Source organism: Ursus maritimus, unplaced genomic scaffold (genome assembly GCF_017311325.1).
Source record: "Ursus maritimus isolate PB19 unplaced genomic scaffold, ASM1731132v1 scaffold_5, whole genome shotgun sequence".
NCBI lineage: Eukaryota > Metazoa > Chordata > Mammalia > Carnivora > Ursidae > Ursus > Ursus maritimus.
In genome coordinates, this window is record NW_024426663.1 from 63,544,660 (window position 1) to 63,566,392 (window position 21,733).

The 21,733-nt window shown below is 35.6% G+C and overlaps 1 protein-coding gene across 1 annotated transcript in view; it reads left to right on the forward strand.

The window, feature by feature from the left end:
* Positions 1-21,733, forward strand: part of FBN2 (fibrillin 2) — a 239,082-nt gene that overhangs the window by 15,369 nt on the left and 201,980 nt on the right. Inside the window, 1 exon segment of the mRNA XM_040622515.1 lies at positions 1,119-1,214. Coding sequence (XP_040478449.1) covers positions 1,119-1,214 — 96 coding nt within the window.

The window sequence follows — 21,733 nt, forward strand, 5'->3', positions numbered from 1 at the left end:
CGCTCAGGGTCAGTTCTGGCTCGCTGGGGCCCACAGAGCCTGAACTGAATTCTGGTCTCCCTGGTGACAAGTGGAAAGAGTGAAACAGTGTAGGCTATGTGTGTTCATCCTAAAAATTTTGGATTTGGGGTTAATTTTTTAATAATATTTACTGATACCGTGAGGTTTTCCTTCTTTTATATCCTGTACATACTCTGTACACATTAGTAATTTCTCTTAATATTTCACTACTGAATTGACAGTATTTCCCCCTCCACTATTCATGTTAGTTTTTTTCTTATTTACCCACCCGTCTTTTTTCTTGGGGGAGTGTGTGCTTTTTTTTATTCTCTGATTTTTCCTTCTTTTTATTGCCATATCCTCTTTATTTTTCCATATCACATTCCCACTTTTTTTCCTGTCTCTTTGCTACCTATTGTCTGCCCCCTTTTTCCTACATTTCCCCATATTTTAATTTCTTACCTGCAAAAATTGATTATGGGGGTAATAGAAGTAAAATTGCAGATTGAATAGTTACATTCTGACAATATGAGCATTTGAGCCAGCCAATCCTTGTGATTTTGTTTAAAAGAAAAAAAAACACTTTTACCAGATGTGTGCCTAACATTGTGATTTACATGAATTGTGCAGGCTTTTGTCTCAATATACATTATATGTACTTATTTAAATGCGTTATGTAATCTGTAGATTGTGTTCGAGAGGTAAGATCCATTGTGGACTGGATCTCCATGCTACATTGTACAGATGACCTTTGAACAGCACAGGGCTTAGGGGTGCTAGCCCTCCATGCGGTTGAATATCTGTGTATAATTTTTGAATCCCCAGAATCCTAGCTACTAATAGTTGTTTGGAAGCCTTACTGATAACATAAACAGTAGATTAACACATTTTTTTATGTTATATGTATTATATACTGTGTTCTTAAAGTAAGCTAGAGAAAAGAAAATGTGATTAAGGAAATCCTAAGAAAGAGAAAATGCATTTACAGCACTGTACTGTATTTACCGAAAAGAATCTGCTTATGAGTGGACCAGCACAGTTCAAACCTGTGTTGTTCAGTGGTCACCTGTACTTGGAGATTTACTATATAATGAGCTTCTTGCTGTGTTTGTGTGCAGCTGTCTGCGAAAACGGGTGTCAGAATGGTGGACGTTGTATTGGACCTAACCGCTGTGCTTGTGTTTATGGATTCACTGGTCCACAGTGCGAAAGAGGTAAGAAAAGAGAAATGAGAACCTCCCTTTGGAGAGGTCTCTTTCGTTCTAAAAGCATGTGATTTTTTTGTTTTCCAATGAAAATTCTTCTAATGAAATAATATTTTTATTCGTCTTCGATGGTGGCTATAACTTGAATGGTGAAGATTACGGGACATAACTAATAACAACTGGAGAGTTTTCTCCACCCAAGTGATCTCAGTTCGGGAGGTCACTGGAAGTTCTCTTGGGCAGCAGAAAAGGAGTGGAGGAATGGATGCTCAGTAGGCATCCAGTGTTGTCTACTTTACCCATGTAAATGGTCATTCAAGCCAATATGAAACCAATTTACCATGATATGAATAGCACTTAAACTCCTGATCAGCAGACTGCTGGAAATCGCCAGTGTCAATGTGCTAAATGAACTCTTCGTGGTGTCTTGGAAGCAAGTGGATGTCAGTGGCATATCAAAGATGTTTAATATTATAAAATGTGATAAATATTTAACACTGAACCGTATGAGTAAAAGTAAGGTTAAACTAAAAGCGGTATTACATAATTACTCATAATGACATACATCCTCAATTTATTTTCCCAGGGCTTGTCATAGCATCTAAACTTGTAGAGTGCTTTCTTTGTTGCAGAACATTAGAGTGTATGAAGCTGTTGAAATATTAAAGATTGAATTGAAATATTCAGATTTTTTGAATTGAAATATTACAGATAAGTAGTGGTGCTGGTTTATGTATGCAGAGGTTTTAAATTGCAAAGAAACCTTGTATTTAAAAAATTAGACTCATTACCCTGACAAAAATTTCATCTTAGTATTTGGGTTAAATTTTGAGAAGAAATTGAGGAATTAGAATTCTACAGTAAAGTTTGAAAAGTAAAATGTGTGAAGCCTTTTAACATACACTGCTATGTGTATATGCCTCATGATATTTATATTATTCATAAGGTAATTGAGATTTCTTAGGACTGAAATATATTCCACAAATGACAGAGTTTATGTTTATACTTAGGGCAAATTTAAATGTCTTTCCTAGATGCTTTTATTTTGGGAAGAAAAATTAATCATGAAATGTTAGCATAAAAAGGTAAGTTGTTAAGAATGGAGTAACACAAATTTCCTACATAATATTAAGTTTATTTAAATACTACAGAATGCAAAATATTTTAGTTTAAAATTTCAAACATAATTATAATTGGTGGAGATGATGTTCATTTTTCTGAAAGTCACGTGACCTTTGTAGTTCTCTCATCTGAAGCCGATTTCAAGGTCAATTCATAATTGGCAAAGGAATTGGGCAGTTTCAAGTCAGAGGCTTCCAGGCATTGCATCATCATTCTTCAACAGTTATCCATTCATTAGATTTGTTACTCTTTACTACATTTATGGGAATCCAATAAAGACATACATATATCTTACATGTACAGTAGCATGTTTTCAGAAGAAATTAAAAATTAATTAATGAATTGGCCTGAAGGATATTTTTTAAAACATGGGTTTGTTTCTTAAAAATCTTTTTAATTACTACCTTAAAACTTTTTTTTCATCCAAAGTTAATAATTTTCATTCCTGTATTGCCAATATGAACTTTCACACTTTTAGAAGATATTTTCAGTGGAATATTTTAGTGTGTAATAGCTAATCCCTGTAAAAGTAGAGATCATACTTTTTCTTAAAAAACATTGTCGACACAGATACACAAGGAATAATTCATTTATGTTGAGCTTAGTGAATAGGCTCACATGCCCTGTTAACATTGCAAGTTCGTATTGTGTTTTTCAGTTACCAAGTTTCAAATGTATGTTCTTTGTTCTCTTAAAAAAAAAAAATTGTAAAATGAGGGATGTTTTTCCTCCTTAATATAGGACACATATAATTTTCTTTTAAATTGGCCTCTGGGGATCAGTTATACGATAAAACAGGGCTGCTTTTCCAGCTATCTAGGCTTCTGGCAGACTGGTTTCCGGACTGGAGACAGAGACTGAGTGGTAACTGAGTGGCTAGCATGATTACGGTATTTAACTTGAGTCTTGGTGCTCGGTAAGCTGAACCTCTTTGGAGTTCTCTTCTCACTTATGCTGCTATGTACAATGACCTTTTATACTTAGCATTAAAGAAAGAGTTCTTATGGTCACTGCTAATGTAGAAGGCAGACAACCCAGCTGTGTCCAAGGCACATGTGCAGACTCAGCTCTTGGCTTCTCTCTCTGTATACGTGGCATTTGAAAAAAATATAAATATTGTACTTAATATTTACCTGAGAATACAGAGAAATGGAATTAACATCATATATCAAGACCTGGTGCTTTTCCCCCCCAAACACTTAAAATGTACCTTATTATTTATCAGTAGAAATTTGGAGGGGACGTGGTGGGCAGGCAAGAAATGGATTTACCTAAGGTATTTCTGGACAAAATACTGTGATAACTTGATCACAAATGCAGCCAGCTTAAAGTCCCTATTTCAGCTTCTTTGACTTTGATTGTTGAAATCTTGAATTTTCCTTCAGGCTTATGTAAGGACCATGTGTTAGGAATAGATCCTAGACTCTTAAATTATCCATAAATTATTATTACACACTTTTTATCATTTAAACATGACTTTCTTTTAGAAAATGCATAAACTTGGTGAAATTTCAAATATCCTTGTATTTAGTGACATTTCCTATGTACATTTTTCAGTAAATGGTACCTTAAAAAGGAGGATTGGAGATTAACTTTTTAATCTACTGACATTTTTAAGAAAAATTCCATTTGTGAATCTGAAGCTACTTTAAAAAAGGTGAGATCAAATGTGAGAGTCTGTGAAATATAAACTTTCGAGCCTTTGTGTAAAATGAAACATGGATGGATTTCTCTTCAGGATAAGTTTCGTAAAATCATCCAGTTGTAGAACCTTATGTATGATCTCATTGTCTAAAAGCCTTTTGGAGGAGTCACTCATCCTCTGCTTGAATAGCTCCAGTCATAGGGTTCTCACTCACTCAACCCAGTTGTGAAGCAGGGTTTCATGGTCAGAATCCTGATTGTTCAAATGCTGTATTATTATGGTTCTGCCTAAGCTAGGCATTTAGCAGATGGATAGCCCCATCCCTTATAGTCCATTTCAGTGGACATGATGATGGCAACTTCTCTGAAAGGAGGCACTCATAGTCTTACCCCTCAGGTTTGCATATGGGCAACTTGTAGTCTAATTATAAGCTCTTGAGTTATTCTGTATATTTTTGTTTATCCACCCACATTTCAGGAAGTAAAGTAACTGGGACAGCTGTTCAGCCTACTCAGACCATATCTAGATTCTCCAAATACGAGAGTGGAAGCAGGCAAACTAGGGTTTTCCTGAATTCTGGGAATTAGGTAGACCAGACCTGAGTGTGTTCAGAAACAAATGACGCATGTATTAATTAACTAATTCCATGGTCTTGGAATTTTTTTATAAAGTACGCATAGTGAGTTTGTTTAGCCTATGAAGTAACAGCAAATTAGTGTGACCAAGAGTACAGGGGAGCACGGGGAGAGAATAAGCTGGTATATTATGCAGGATTCTATACACAATGGATTTGATGCTTCCAAGAAATGTATAAGCAGTCCTCTTCAGAAAAAAAATCCTTCCATTGTAATATTTTTATCCGAAAGAAACACTTTTATTATAAAATAATTTCAAAAATAGGATAAAAATATGCAATTATTCATAATTCCTCCAATCAGAATTACTTTATAAAATTTTGAGGGGTATGCTTTGAATCCTTTTTTCTACTACACATATATTGCTTATGAAGATTGAGATCTTTCCATTCTTACTGGAATCCACCCTTCTGTAACGTGAAATCTGCTTGTATCCTGCTCCTCGTTTGTGTTATGAAATACATTATGTTATAGATTGAAATAGTTGTGTTGCATATTGTAACAGTGAGGGCTAGGCATCTACATTCTCTACAATCATGCCATGTTTGTAAAGTTTTTTTCTTGGTGTCGTAGATGAGGGAACTTTGCCCAGGTGAAGCTTATGGTAGCATTGGGAAGTATAAGGACAAAAAGAGGATATCAGACAATCTAATTTAAAACCTTTAACTCAATTACTGTGATAGCTGTCTGCCTGCCATAATTATATTTCTCTATTAGTTGACATTTAGGGTCATTTCCAGATTTTCTTTTTTGTTTCGTTGGCTTATTTGTATTTTAGCAATGCCATGATAAGAATCTGTGTAGATAAATCTGTAACCTCAATTTTATTCTTAGAAATGCAACTGCTGAGTTGTTGAGTATGTGAAAACTTAAAGCTTTTGATCTGTTTATTTCCCTCTAAAAAGGCTTTTTATGATTTATTCCTTTGGTATTATTTGTAGAAAGTCTTTCTTTATTCCCAATTCTTAAAAATATCTACAGTTTCCCCCCTAGTGCTATGGAGATTTTCTTTTTGCTTTTTTAACTGTAAGTTAGGTTATATAGGAGGGTAATTTTATTTTTAAATGAAGTAAATTCATTTATGAATATTAATTTTCATGTATATTTTGAGTGCTTATTAAGTGTTAGGCTAGGTAGTTGGAGCTCAAACTACAAAGACAAATGGTATAAACTCTGTTAATGAAAAACTAAAGAACAGTAGTGGTCATCTACTTAAACATTAAAAAGGAATATAATATGCAAATAATATAATAAGAGTAAGGGACGACTTTATTTGAGGGCTCAGGAATGCTTCCTGGATAACTGAGAATTAGAAATGTCTTCCTGCAGGTAATCTGAATGAAAAAAAATATAACTCATTATAATGAGAAAAAGCAGTTTTGGCCTAATTCCTGTATTGATATTACAAGAAACATCATGGTTGACTTTTATGCTAAATAATATTATTTAAACTCCACACTTAAGTACCATTTACCACAATCACTGAGCTGAACTTGTTTGATTGAAATAAAATGTCTGCCTTTCTCTTGCACTCTGAAGATTTAGGAAGAAAGAAATTAGAAGGAACAGAGAGAGAATGTTACCAACTACAGATGTCAAACTCACGTGCGCCCCCCCCCCACATTTCTGCACTCATTAGACTGTTAAGAACATTTTATAACCTCGCACTCTCTAAGCTAAACTTAGCCTTAAATGGGCATCAGAGAAATACCAAAAGATCTGTGGGAACTTTACTTTTTGGCACTAGCTCAGATGACATCCTTATCGTGAATGCCATTAAGAACACAAGGGAAGGAAAACGAGAGCAAAAAAGCAGACAGTGGGAAGTAGAAGGGAAGGGAGAGAAGAAAGAAAGAAAGGATGAGGGAAAAGGAAGGTGTCATGCTGAGACTAGGAGTGGAGACACTTGGTTCTAGAAAGGAAAGGTCTGCATTGGAGAGATAGTCAATGATTGATCTGATCTGAGAGAAGCCGGAGTTCCCGCTTCTCAATCCTTGCTTTAAACCTCTGCTGTTTAGATGTGTGCAGTAAGATCCAATGTGTTGGCAGCCTGTTAGACTTCAGTGCTTTACCTTAGAAACTCCTTTGAATTAAAGCAGTGAGCATTTTCATTTTATTTTAGCTCTAAGTGCCCCTTATTTATACATTTCCTTGTTTTTTGGTTTATCTGCCTACAGGCAGGGAAGCCTGCAGTAGAACATTTAAAATATTAAAATGTTTTACGTATGTGTAATTGTGTAAATATTTTCCTCTTTTCCTATTTCAACATTAGGTTGGAAGGCCTTAGAGATTAACTGGTGTGGAACCTGGGCAGAGCTACCACAGACACACATACACATGAATTAAATATAAAGAAATGTTACGTAGTATTTAGCCAAAAATAATAATAAAATGTGCATGTGTGCTCCATACATTTGACCCTTGAACAACATAGGTTTGCACTCTGCAGCTACATTTATATGTGAGTTTTTTTCAATAAATATACTACAGTACTGTAACTGAATTTTCTCTTATGATTTTTAATAACATTTTATTTTCTCTTCGCTTACTTCATTATAAAAATGTAGTATATAATACACATAAAAATACATATTAATCAACTGTTTATATTATTCGTAAGGCTTCTGGTCAAGCAGTAGACTACTAATGGTTAAGTTTTGGGAGTCAGAAGTGATATATGGATTTTCAACTGCACGGGGGCCAGTGCCCCTTACTTCTCTGTTGTTCAAGAATCAGTTGTATTTCAAAAATCCGAAACATTATAAATTCCTAAGTGGTGCCTGCATCCAAGGGTTTTAGATAAAGGACTGTGGACCTGCAATTGCTTCATGGAATTGTTGGAAAGATTAAAAGCAGCAATGTGTTCAGCTCCTGATATATAAGAGGCAGAGCGCCTGGCACATGGGAGGCATCCTCTAAGTAATATTTAGTTGTGTTTTAAATTCACAGGGTGTAGTCAGAATCAGAACTGAATATTAAGACCTATATGATCTTGGAAATGTGATTATTCTCTCCGATCCATACAAACCATATTTTAAGAGAGGCTCACCTTCCTGGTATGAGAATTAAATGAGAGATACAGTGCCTAGCTAGGGTCTGGTATGAGAAAGTACTCAGTGAATGATAAGCTATCATGGTGGAAAACGAAAACAAGGTATGATAGGTTTTCTTGGACAAAAATCGTTTTGATGAAGGAGAGCGATAATTCCCGGATTACTGGGAGTGTATCAGATCAGGGGCCATCGGTTGTGAACAAGGTTAAGTTTCATTGTTTTAATTTCTGTAGGTTTTTTGGTGATAATACACAATAAATTGAAAGATATATTTGTCATTACCATTACTTTGCATGTTATGCGGTTGAACTTTTAGACCCTACTTATATTGTTTTGACATATTTGTGCTATAAATACCAGTGGTGCCGTCAGTAGTTACTATTTAACTGGTCTGTTTGGTCTTAGTCTCTGCCTTCACTGTACACAAGGTCTATTTCTGGGCATTTTGCAGTAGAACTGATATATGTGTAGAGATTATTTTGCTCAAGATACTTGTAATCAGTAGACTTGCATGTTGCTCAATCTAATAAAAGGAAGTTGCGGCAGGCCTTCAAACAGGTCAGAGAACGGTTCCTCTGTGAAGCTTTCCTTGACTACCACACACCCCCTGCCTCAGGTTACTTTTCAGGCAAAAATTAGGCATGCTCTCCTTTTATCTACCTGTCATGTATTCCATCCCTCTAGAATAGCTCTCTTCATCACTGTGCTGTGACTGCTTACTTACCTGGCAGTGAGCTTGTTAAGAGCAGAGATTTTTATCTGAAGTTGCCTTTGTGTTCCTTCTCCACACAGTGCATATACTGATATGCAAGGCACACCAGTTATTTGACTGGATAAGCACTGGGGTTACAAGTAGAAGAAATAGGATGAAAAAAAAGTATAGACATGGTAGAGGACCTTGAATGTTCATGGAGGCTTGTTTGTCATGGAGGCTGTAAGACACAGTGAGTGAAACAGAAGCATAGAAGATGAGGCTGGGCAAATGGCCTTGGACCTTAATGTATGAAGTTTGGAATGCCGGAGTTGAGAGGCTACCCTTTATTCAGCAGGCACTGGGTAGAGAGATTATGAAGGACTTCTGTACTAGAAAGTAGTTCTCCAGAGAGGTTACTCTGGAGTGGCAAACAAAAAGGAATGGAAGGTGAAGAAACTGTGTCAGATACACCAGCATCACTAGTCCTGGTGAGTAAATCCTAAAAGCAACATCCAGAAGGATCAAACATCCAAGAAGAAAGTTCAACAATATTTGTAAGAATACAAATATACTAAGCACTCTGTAAGTTAAAATTCACAATATATGGCATCTAAACAAATGGTATCATTCACACATTTTCTACAAATGAGCAGAAGAGTGTGATCATAATGAGAAGAAATATCAGTTTACCAAAATCAATCCTGAACCTACATGGATGTTAGAATTAGCAGACTACAAGATTAAAACTGTTATTATAAGGATATTCTGTTTGTCCATAAAGCCAGAGGAAAGACTCAAAATGTTAGAGATATGAAATCCAAATTGAATTTCTAGAGATGAAAACTGTAGTATCACAAGTGAAATATATTCTGGATGGGATTAATGGCAGGTTAGACATTGTAGATGTAAAGATAAGTGAACCTGAAGACATAGCAATGAAAATTAAAATGAAAGAGAAGGAAGTTTTAAAAATATTGGATCATATTGGCGAGCTTCCGGTGAACTGTATACATGGAATTTGAAGTTACCACAGGAGTGGGTGGAAGAAAAAACATATTTGAAGAAATAATGGCAGACATTCTCCAAGTTTGGTGAATTCTATAAAGTAACAGAACTGGGAAGATAAAGAATCCCAAACAGAAGAAACACTGAGAAAACTGTCTCAAGAGACAACATGATCAAATTGCTCGTAACTACGTAAACAGAGAAAATCTTAAAAGCGGCTGGAGAAAAAGACTCTCTTTTATACAAAGTTTAAAAAGATAAGCGTCACAAAAAATTTCTTGTCAGAAACAGTGCAAGTGAAAAGTCACTGGTACAGCATACTTAAAGTACTGAAATTTAAAAAAAAAAAAAGTCCTAGAATCCTATATCTAGGAAAATGTCTTTCAAAAACAAAGGCAGAATAAAACCTTTTTTAAATTTATAAAAGATGAAAGAATTCGTCACCAGCAGACCTGCACTTCAAGAAATGTTAATGGCAAAATAAATAAATAAATAAATAAAGGCAGTCCTTCGAGCAAAGGAAAAATACCAGATATAAATATGAATCCCTACAAAGGAATAAAGAGTATCAAAAAGGTATCTGGGTAGATATGTAAGATTTTTTTTCCTAGTATTTAAGTCTCTGAGAAGCAATTGGATGTTGAAACAAAAATAATTAAAATTTTCTGTGGAGTTCTGGCAGATGTGGTGAAATGAAAGAGCAGCACAAAGGCTGGGAGGTTCTTATACTGCCAAGTAGCATAATGTTACTTGAAGACAGGCTTTGGTAAATTAAAGATGTGTACTCTAAGCCCTAAAGCAACTACTGAAAAATATAGAATTGTACTCATAAGTCAACAAAAGGTGATAAAATGGAATAAAAAAATACTCAAAGTAGCCAAGTAAGATAAAGCAAATAAATGGACAATTAGAAAACGTAGAGTTAAATGTAACTGTATCAGTAATGGCTTAAATGTGAACAGTCTCAGCATCCAATTTAAAGGCAGAGATTGCTAGGATAAAAAACCAATATCCAATATGCTGCCTATAAGAAATCTACTTAGATTAGAAGATAATAATAGATTAAAAGCAAAAGGATGGAAAAAGAGGTATATGGCTGATACTAATCAAAAGAAAGTTTGAGTGGCTTAATTAATATCAAAGAAAGTAGATTTCAGAGCAAAGGGTAGCATCAGGCATGAAGAAGGTCATTTCATAATGATAAATCATTTAAAAGGATATTATAATTCTAAATGTTCACACACTTCATAACATGGCCTCAAAATACATAAGGTAAAAACTGATAGAACTGCAAGGAGAAATAGACAAATCTGCTATGGCTGGAGATTTCAGCACCTCTCAATAATTGAGAGAAGGAGATAGTAAAGAGACAAGACTTGAACATCACTATCAATGTACGTGATGAGTTTGACTTTTATGGAATACTCTCACACGATAGCAGAGAACTCTATACATTCTTTTCAAGTGCATGTGGAACATGTAGCAAAAGAGATCATTTTCTGAATTATAAACCAAGTTTCCATAAATTATGCAATGTGTGTTCTCACTCTATAATGGAATTAAATCAGAATTCAATAACAGATCCCTGCAAAACACATTCTGTAATTGTGTAATTCATTTCTAATACCCATGGATCAAGGAAGCAATCAAAAGGGAAATTGGAAAACATTTTGACCTGAATAAAAGTGAAAACACAATATATAAAAATTTTGGGGATGCCACAAAGGAGTACTTAGAGGGAAGCGTATGGTGCTGAGGTCTATGTTAAAAGAAGAAAGGTCTCAACTAAGTGAATTCAGCTTCTTCTTTAAAAAGTTAGAAGCAAAAGAGCAAGTTAAACCAAAAGTAAGCAGAAGAAAAATAATAAAAGTCGAAGTGAAAGAAATGAAGTACCAAAGAGAAAAAGTGAAAAAATCATTGAAATTGAAAGCTAGTTCATTGAAAAGATCAACAAATTGAAAAGTTTGTACCCACAATGATCAGGGAAAAGCAAAGGCACAAATTATCAATATCAAGAATGTTGAGAGAAGATACCACTACAGATTTCACTGATGTTAAATGGGTAATGAGACAATATAATGAAAAACTTTAAGCCAATAAAAGTAAAGTGGACAATTTCTTAAAAGACACAAATCAGAAAGCTCACTCAGGGAGAAATAAACATGAATATCTCTATGTTGATTAAAGAAATGGAGTCTTTAAAAGCCTTCTCAAAAAGAAAACTGCTGACCCAGATGGCTTCAGTGGTGAATTCTACCAAACATTTAAGAGGGCATAATGCCAATTATATGCAGACTTTTCTAGAAAACTGAACAGGAATTAAAGCTTCCCAACTCATTCTGTGAAGTTGAATTACCTTGATACCCGAACTGAAAAAGACACTTCAAGAAAAAATGACATGAAAATGTTTCTCATGATGTAAAACTTACCAGAATTTTAGCAAAGTGTATCAGCAGTACTTTGAAAACGTAATATAAGCAAGTGGTTTTTATCCCAGGATATTAAGAATCAGTGTAACTCATCATATTAACAATTTTTTCAAATCCTTTGACCATCTAAATAGCTGCAGAAAAAAATTTGACAAAATCTATTCCCCCCAACTGTCAACAAACTAGAAAATTAAAAAAAAGAACTTCTTGGTGTGATAAAAGGGCATTTCCAAAACGCCTATACCTGACATCACCCTGAATGATGAAAAGCAAAATTCTTTTACCCTAATATCAAGAACAAAGCAGGAGGAGACATTCTTACCGCTTCTTTTGAACATTGAAGTCTTTGGTTCTAGAAGGGCAATAAGACAATAAAAGTAAAAGTCATAGAGACTGGAAAGGAAGAAGTGAAACTTTTACTAGCAGATGACTTCATTGTCTATGTAGGAAATAAGTTTAGCAAGATTGCAGGACACAAGATCAACGTATGTAAGTCAGTTGTATTTCTTTACCAGTGATCAACTGATTTAAAAACAGTGCCATATACAGTACCATAAATATTATGAAGTGCTTGAGGCTTGTATACTGAAAACTATAAAACATTGTCAAGCAAAATTAATGAAGATGTAAATAAATGGAAAGATATACTATACCATGTACTATGTACATGGATTGGAAGACTCAATATTGTGGGATGCCTCTTGTCCCCATAATTATTAGGTTCAACACAATTCTGATAGAAATCACAACAATTTTGGAGAAGTTAAGAGACTGATTATAAAATTTATATGAAAATGCAAAGAACCTAGAAAAGCCAAAGCACATTCTAAAAAGAACAGGATTGGAAGACTTAAACTGCATGATTTTAAATTTATTATCAAGCTGTAGTAATCAAGAGAGTTTGGCATAAAGATGGACAAATAGAGAACCCCAAAACGTATACCCATAAATACATAGATGAACAAAGTTGCAAAGGTATTTCAGTGCAGTCTTTTTAACAAGTGGTGCTAGAATAAATGGATATCCATATGCTGCAAAAAGAATTAACTTTGATCCATATCTCTCACTAAATATAAAAATTAGGTCAAAATGAATCATAGACCTAAATGTGAAATCTAGAACAATAAAACATCTAGAAGAAAACAGAAGATCCTTATGTGGGGTAGGCACAAATCATTAGATACATCACCCAAAGAATACCACCCCCCCAAAAAAAGAGAGAAATTGATGAATTGGATTTCATCACAATTTAAAAACCTCTGGTCTTGAAAGACATTGTTAAGATAATTAAAAGTCAAACAAAAAACTGATGAAGATATTCGTTAATCATATGTCTTCTAAAGGACTTGGACGCGGGATATATAAAGAAATCTCCAAACTCAATAATAGGAAAACCAACCACCCAATTAGAAAAACAGGCAAAGATTGTGGTTACACTTCATTGCAGCAAAGACCAGTGAATGGCATATAAACTTATAAAAATAGGTTTAACATCATCAGTCATTAGGGAAACAAAAATCACAGTGAGATATTAATATTACTATGGGGAGCTTTCATACGTTGCTGGTAAGAACGTAAATGGTACAACTACTTGGAAACAGTTTGTCGGTTTCTTAAAAATTTAAACATACACGTATTATATGATTTAGCTGTTCGCTCCCAGTTATTTGCCCCAGATAAATAAATGTATGTATCCATACAAAAACTTGACTGGAGGCTCTGACTAGAGGCTCATAGCAGCTTTATTTTTAATAGCCCCCAAATGGGAAACAATCGAAATGTCTATCAACAAGTGAATGGATAAGCAAATTGTTATATATTTCTAGAATGGGATACTTCTCATTTATAAAAAGTAATGAACTATTGATAAATGCAATATTTATGAACCTCAAAATAATGCTGAAAGAAAGAAGGCACACAGAAAGATAGATACTATGATTTCATTTATATGTAATTCTAGGTAATCCAAACTGCTGTGGTAACTGAAAGGTCAGTGATTGCCTAAGGGATGGAGAGGTGTGTGGATGGGCAGGATGGAGGAATTGTAAAGAAGCAGGGGCAATTTGGGGAGGGGGTATACTCATTATTGGAGTTGTAGTGATGATTTTGTGAGTTCACTATATATAAAACATGTACCCTTTAAATACATGCAATTTATTGTATATCAGTTACACCTCAGTAAAGCCATTTTTAAAAATGGAACAGTAAAAGTAATTGTTCAAACCAATTTAGCTTTCGGTTTCAAGATAAATGCCTCTGGCCAGGTATATGTTTTTATCTGCTTGTAGAAAAATGACGTGTGTATTAAAATCCGAATTTAATACTTTTTACAAAACTAGTTGATGCTGCCCACTGATATGCAACAAGTGTATTGATATTATAATAAATATAATCCAGTCAGTTCTTCCGTGGGGAAATACAGTAGTGCTTTATGAATACTTTGCTGGAGTTAAACCCGTACTCAGTAGCAGTTAGGGAAACAGTGAGGGACACTTCCTGAGTCATTATGCTTGCACCTTTGGGAAACTTTATTTTGGGACTTTGAGAAAGCAGTTCATCACTAATCACTGTCTCCATAATCAGTATGGATGTCTCAAGGAGCCAATCAATCGTCAGGGAGCCAGGAAATATCATTAGATAAATTGTAGGAATACCTTTTTATTATTCCCAGTCATACCAACCAAATCCTCACAAGGAGTTAAAAACTAAATTTATGTTGAACAAAGTGTCATAGCACATAGAGTTTTTTTCTGTTTGCCTGTTTTTGTTCTTTGGGAGATTTGTCCTTACAAAGTTAGTGGGAAATTTTTTAAAACATGAATTATTTTATACTCAGCATTGTACCAATCTCCTTTCCATATTGTTAATATTTTTTAAACCTTAAAATCTGATTAATATACTTAGCCATTTCCTGGTTTATTAACATTTTGCAGTTTCTGTTCTCTCTCCAGTATGAGGGGAGTATGTGTTGTATCCTTATTATTTCTTTTTTTTTTTTCCACCACACCTGTTGGTTGATTGGATTTTGTCATCATGAGGGTTTTTTTTTTTTTCCTAGGAAGGATTCGCGAGTGCTTTCTCACTGGTAGATTGTTGACCTGTTGCCTTATAATTGAACTCCAGCACAAATTAGTGGATATTGAGGATTTATACTTTTCCCCTCATATTTTTATAGATATCCAATTATTTTCTGTCACTGAATGTGCTATAAATAAGTCTGAATTAGCCTGATACTTTTTCCCCCTTGCTAAGATGCTTGATGTTTTTTCTCAGATACATGAACAATTTTTACTGTATAATTATGTGTATCACTTATTCTTTGCAAATGTTAGTGAAACTGGTATGATCATTTGATGTGGAATCATAGTGTTTTTCATTAATTTTCAGGAAATTTTCTACTATTATATCTTTGGATAGTTCTGCTACTTCAATAGGTTCACTACTTCAGTGTATTAATTTTTTGGTTAGACTTGTGAGCTGTTATTTGCTCTTTAATTGCTTTGATCTTAGTAATTCTTTTCTAGCTGTATCTCTTCTGTTTTGCTCTAATTAATTTAATGGTTTTATAATTAAGATGTTTTTATTTTGTCTTCAGTTTTTTCTTTAGCTGAGACATGTTCCCTTTTATTTGATACTTTGTTTCCATCTACTAGCCTTTTTTTTATTTATATAGTTCTTAACAGATTATTCTTTAGCATAAAGAATATATGCGATTATCTTCTATTTCCTTGACTATAGTTTTTTCTTGTAAAAGAGTATTTTTGTTTTTCTAATCTGCTTTGTGCCTTATGAAAATACTTAATCACAGTATGTTACATAGTTCCTGTCCCATTTCTTTTTGTCTTCTGCTTGCTTAAAATGGGCAGCTCTGTCCAAAACTTCTGTTTGCACTAACTTGGTGTAGGTGAATTTTACTTTTCTCCTTTCCAAAATGGCCTGAATTGTCTTTCTGTCCTTGCTCCTGTTGGAGAGCCAGGGATTTCAGGCGCTTCATGTTCTGAGCCCAGAAAAGGGACGGAAGACCTCAACTGGGATTTGGACAGCTTTGAATAAAGGGTCTGAGCTCTGCATGTTCTCAGGTTCTTCTTTACATGGCTTGTTCAGGATCATTCCATTTGCTCATGGCAGTATTCTCTTTTCACAGAGGAGAATCTTGAAATGGAGATGATTGCTCCCATATCAGCTGAAGTCCACCGTGCCCGTACCTTTGCTTTCAGAGAATCATGCTTGGCATTGGATTTCTCCATTTCCCCCATCATTGCCCAGCAATAGCCCCTCCTCCCCATGATGAATATAAGAGGCTTCAGCTCAGCCTCTTCCTGTCTAAGAATCTTTTTTCCTTATATTCCTTGTGTCTCCTCTTCTCCTGTTGAATGCTGGGGATAATTGACCCTGTGTGGTGAGGATCGTCCTCCCCACCACTGATCCTCTCTGTTTTTCTGCTTTCTGACAAGATGCTCTGTTGCTAGGTAAGGACTTTTACTCTTCCGGGTTTTCCCTGATTTCTCTACAAGCTGAACTCACACTTAGCTCTCCAGGAGAAATCAATGAGACTTCTTAGAATTCTGATGAATCATTCTCATTCTGCGTATCATGTGGGGGAAGAGGGGTTATGACCATCTTCTGTTTCATTCCTTGGCTGCCATTTTCAAATCCTATGTGGGAGTTTGTGCCTATATCCTACTTGAGGTACTGAGAGTAAATTTTTTTGGTAGCTTTTGCTTTTTTGTTGTTTGTATTAGCTGTGGATAGGGAAGATTCTGTGGTATGGCTTCAAACCCCAGTATTTTCTTGGAAGTTGATATCACATTTAAATGTTTTTAACCTGAAGTCTATTTCAAGCCACACAGAAAGCCAGGTGTAAGGGCTCCTGATAGAAGATGACGTAATCTGGGACACTGCAGTTATCATTTACAAGTAACATTGTGGTGGTTTATTTAGTGCACATTACTGAACAAAGAAATGCTAGTTCTATGGGTGTCTTATTTCTGTGGATTAAACTCTATGGTTCCCATGACCATACTTAATGTCATGGTTTAATGCATGCAAAATTCTTCCATATGGGCGATGCTGAATGTTTGTGAATTCTTCATCTGATTTAGAAATGGCCTACAAGGCACATTCCAGATCTTGAGCAAGATCATTTTCATCTTAAAAAAAAAAAAAAAGAATTACGTTCTGAATGTAACAGAGATTTTAATTAGAATTTAAGAGATTAACTGTGCAACTGTGTTCTTAAGTCAATTTATATGTAATTTCTTGTTTGAAAAATGAGGATATTGGGCTAGATCAGCGTTTACCTACTTTTCTTGGACGTAAAAATCTCCTTTTGTTTAAAATAAAAAATACTCTGGTGCCTCTCTTTTGGAGACTCAGATTCATTGCTCTGAATTCAAAGACCTTCACCATAGTTGCATATCATCACTAGGGGGCTTTTAAAAATCCTGACATTGAGGCTGCACCTGAGATCAACTTGTGAGAATCTCTGGAGCAGAGGGACCCAATCCCAGGCATGAACATTTTTTAAAGTCCCCAAAATCATTCCACTGTAACATGAAGTTTGTGAAACACTGTTTTAGCATGAAGTCCTTATAAAATACCCTGAAACATTTTTATAGTTAGACAAATCTGAGGAATCATTTCTTAAAATAGCTCCAAAATGTTATCCATTCTTTCAGTTGTTACATTTAGAGCTCTAAATGAAGCCATTTTGTATAAAATTTCCCCCTGGATATATAATGTCTTAAAATTCCATTATTAGGGTAGACTTTGCTTCCCTCTGATGTGGCAAAATTGGATTTGAAAATAGTCAAGTTTGGGGTGCCGGGGTGGCTCAATCAGTTAAGTGTCAGCCTTCAGCCGATCATGATCTTGGGGTCCTGAGATCCAGCCCCACATCAGGCTCCCTGCTCAGTGGGGAGTCTGCTTCTCCCTCTCCTTCTGCCCCTCCCCCCTGCTCATACACGCACCCTCTCTCTCTCTCTCAAATGAATAAAGTCTTAAAAAAAAATAGTCAACTTTATCTTAAGTTTTTTCCCCCATATTACATACTTTTAAATCCTAGTGAGCTCAGTAAGAAGTGAACATTCCCTGCAGGCGGCAAAACTGAGCTATTAATATTTAGAATAGCTTCAAATCTTGGCTTGGTTACTATACGGTTAACTAAGTAATAATCCGGATAGTCTCTTAAAATCATATGTAGAAGACTGAAATTTTATTTAGTTTTTTTAAAAAGACAAATCCCACTTGTTTCACCCTTATGACATCAGATCTTGCTAAAGTTAAACCCTATAGTCAATGATAGCATTTTAGTTTTGTAGATTGCCATGAGATTATAGTAGTGTGGATTACAGTGAGATGTACAAAGAGGGATAACATTACATATTTTTCATATACTTTTCATGTAGTACTTTATAATACTTCCTCTTTTTAGAATAATTACTAGCATTCCTAAGTATTCATTTCTCATATATAATTATGTATTTCTTCTCACTGATAACTCTGCAAAACTAAATAAGTATAGTTTATTTCTCTGCATCTGAGTGAGACCCGAAGAACTCCGTCTTTCTTGTATTTATTTCAGGAGTGATTTGTGAAGTAGGTGGTATCTGAAAAGCTGTGTGATAAACAGACAGTTTGGAGGGCTTGGCTGGGGCCAGGGAATACTGAGCAGCATTTTTCAGGCACATGGCACTTCAGGAAAAAACCTAGAGCCAGAGCCCAAAGGGGTGAAAGAACAGCAAGCAGAGTGTGCCGAAGGAGAGGAGAAAGTGAAGAAGGAACTTTGGGGAGTCTCAATTGAAAGTATTATATTCATTAATTAAACCCAGAACTGTGGTGAGATGTTTAAAGGCTTTTCTGCTTATCAGTTAAATATGATCAGGAGTATATATGTGATTTTGCAGAAGCCCTGGCCAAACCCTCCAGTACCTTCCCAGTCCCTGTGGGGCCATGCAGGAACCATTTTGATGTATTTATCCTCATATTGGTGTGGACCTCTTCCCAGAGTCCCAAGGGGAGACACATTCCCAGAGTCCCAAGGGGAGGCACATTTCCATTAATGTATCTAACGTGCTCTCCCCACTCTGGGCTTCTCATGCTGGGCTCTTCCTGCCTCTTCTGGTTTCTTATAGTACCAGACTTGCATTTTGCTTTTCCTTTCTACCAGGACTCTCTTTAGTCTTATTCTTTTCATTTGGATGCCAGCCCTGTGGCCAACTTGTTGCCAGATAAGTGTTTAATAGAGCTGTTAAGAGTGGATATTCTTGTCTTATTCCTGATCTTAAGGGCAGCCAATCTGTCACCATTAGATGTGGTATAGATGTAGGTTTTTTGTGGCCTTTACCTATAAAGGTACCTCATTTTCGGGGCACCCAGGTGGTGCAGTAGTTAAGCATCCTACTCTTGGTTTTTGCTCAGGCTGTGATCTCAGGGTCGTGAGATCAAGCCCTGCGTGGGGCTTCACATTGAGCATGGAGTCTGCATGAGATTCTCTCTCCCTCTCCCTCTCTTGCTCCTGTTCTCTCTCTCTCTTTCTGAAATAAATAAATAAATCTTTTTAAAAAAGGTTACTTTTTCTTATAAAAGATTGAGGAAATTCCCTTCATTCCTAGTGTTTAAAATGTTTTTATCATGCAAGAGTGTTGGATTTTGTCAAATGCTTTTTCTATCTCACGTGATCATGTTGTTTTTGTTCTTTAGTCCATTGATATGGTGTATTACAATGATTGATTTTCATATGTTGAACCAACCTTGCATTCCTTGCATAAATTTCACTTGGTCATAGTGTGCAATCCTTTTTATATGTTGCTAAACTCAGCTGGTATTTTGTTGAGGGTTTTGTGCTTATATTCACAAAGAATATTCTTCCGCAGTTTTCTTTTTCTTGTAATATCTGTGGTTTTAATATCAGAGTCTAGTGGTCTCATAGAATAAATTAAGAAGTGTTCCCTCCTCTTAGTATTTGTGGGAGAGTTTGTGGAAAATTGGTATTAATACTTACTTAAATGTTTGGTAGAATTCACCAGTGAAGCCACCTGGGTTTTTCTTTGTGGGTAGTTTTTTGATTACTAAGTCAACCCCTTTACCTGTTATTGATACATTCAGAAATTCTTTTTTTTTTTTTAAAGAATTTATTTATTTACTTGACAGAGATGGAGACAGCCAGCGAGAGAGGGAACACAAGCAGGGGGAGTGGGAGAGGAAGAAGCAGGCTCACAGCAGAAGAACCTGTTGTGGGGCTCGATCCCGGAACGCCGGGATCACGCCCTGAACCGAAGGCAGACGCTTAACCGCTGTGCCACCCAGGCGCCCCACATTCAGAAATTCTAATTATTGTAGAGTCACTTTTGGTAGTTTGTGTATTTCAAGGCATTTTTCTTTTTCACACATTTCATTTGTTAGCATACTGCTTTTCATGGCCATATAGTATTACTGTTTAATCTTTTTTTTTGTAATATCAGTTATAATTCCCCTTCTTTCATTCTTTTTTTTCTTTTAAGATTTATTTATTTGACAGAAAGAGAGGCAACGAGAGAGGGAACACAAGCAGGGGGAGTAGTAGAGGGAGAAGCAGGCCTCCCGCCGAGAGGGAGCCCGATGTGGGGCTCGATCCCAGAATGCTGGGATCATGACCTGAGCTGAAGGCAGATGCTTAACGACTGAGCCACCCAGGCGCCCCTCCCCTCTTTCATTCTTGATGTTTATAACTTGAATCTTTTCTTGGTCAGCCTAGCTAAAGTCTTGCCAACCTTATCTTTTCAAAGAACCAACTGTTGGTTTCACTGATTTTTCTCTCTCATTTTTCTCATTTGTACTACCTTAATGTTTGCTCTGATCTTTATTATTTCCTTTTTTTGCTTGCTTTAGATTTAATTTATGCTTCTTTTTCAAGTGTCTTATGGCCTTGTGGCCTCAACTGTCTCTTATAAGTAGTTAGCTATTAGATATATTGGGGTTCCCTTAAATATGAGGAATTGGTTTTCTCTTGCTGATTTCAAGACTTTTTCTTTATCTGTAAAATTTTCAGTGTGTATCTTTTGGCAGTTATACTACAAGGAGTTTGTTGAACTTCTTGTAGATGTGGATTAATAGTAATTTTCATCAAGTTTGGAAAGTTTTCTGTTATTAATTCTTTTGATGTTTTTTTCTGGTCTTTTCTCTCCTTTCTGCTGGTACTTCCTTATGCATCTATTGGTGTATTTAATGATGTCAGACATTTCTCTGAGAGGCTCTTTTCACTTTTCTTCATTCCCCCCCCCCCCCGCTCTTCAAATGGCATAGTTTCTAATGATCTCTCACCAAGTTCACTGATTCTTCCTTTTGCCCATTCAAATCTGTTCTTCATCCCCTCTAGGGAATTTTTCATTTCAATTATTTTAGTTTGTAAGTCCAGATTTTCTGTTTGATTCTCTTTTATAATTTCTGTCTTGTTGATATTCTCTCTTTGGTGAAACATTATCATCATACATAGCTTTGGTGCATGGTTTCCTGTAGGTTTTGGAACATATTTACAATGTTGTCTTAAAATCTTTGTGAAGCCTGACATTTGAGTCCTCTTACAGGCCATTTCTGTTGCTTGCTTTTTTTTTTTTTTCTTGTGTATTGTTGATTATGCTTTCCTGTTTCTTTGCATATCTCATAATTTTTTGTTGAAAACTGGACTTTTAAAAGAACATACTGTAGCAACTCTTGATATGCATCCCCAGGGGCTTGATGTTATTGTTTACTTGTTTATTTAGTGACTGAACTCCCATAGTGAGATCTGTTGCCCCTATGGTGTGTAGTCTCTGATGTTACTCCTTAGAGGCACAGTCAGGCACATGCACAGTCACCATGAAATGACAGTTATTTTAGCAGGGCTCCCTTTGACTGTTCTTCATCTTTCTACTAAGCTGTCAGCTTTTGTTGGCCTCACATCCAACTATTAGACTCCAGTAATTGCCC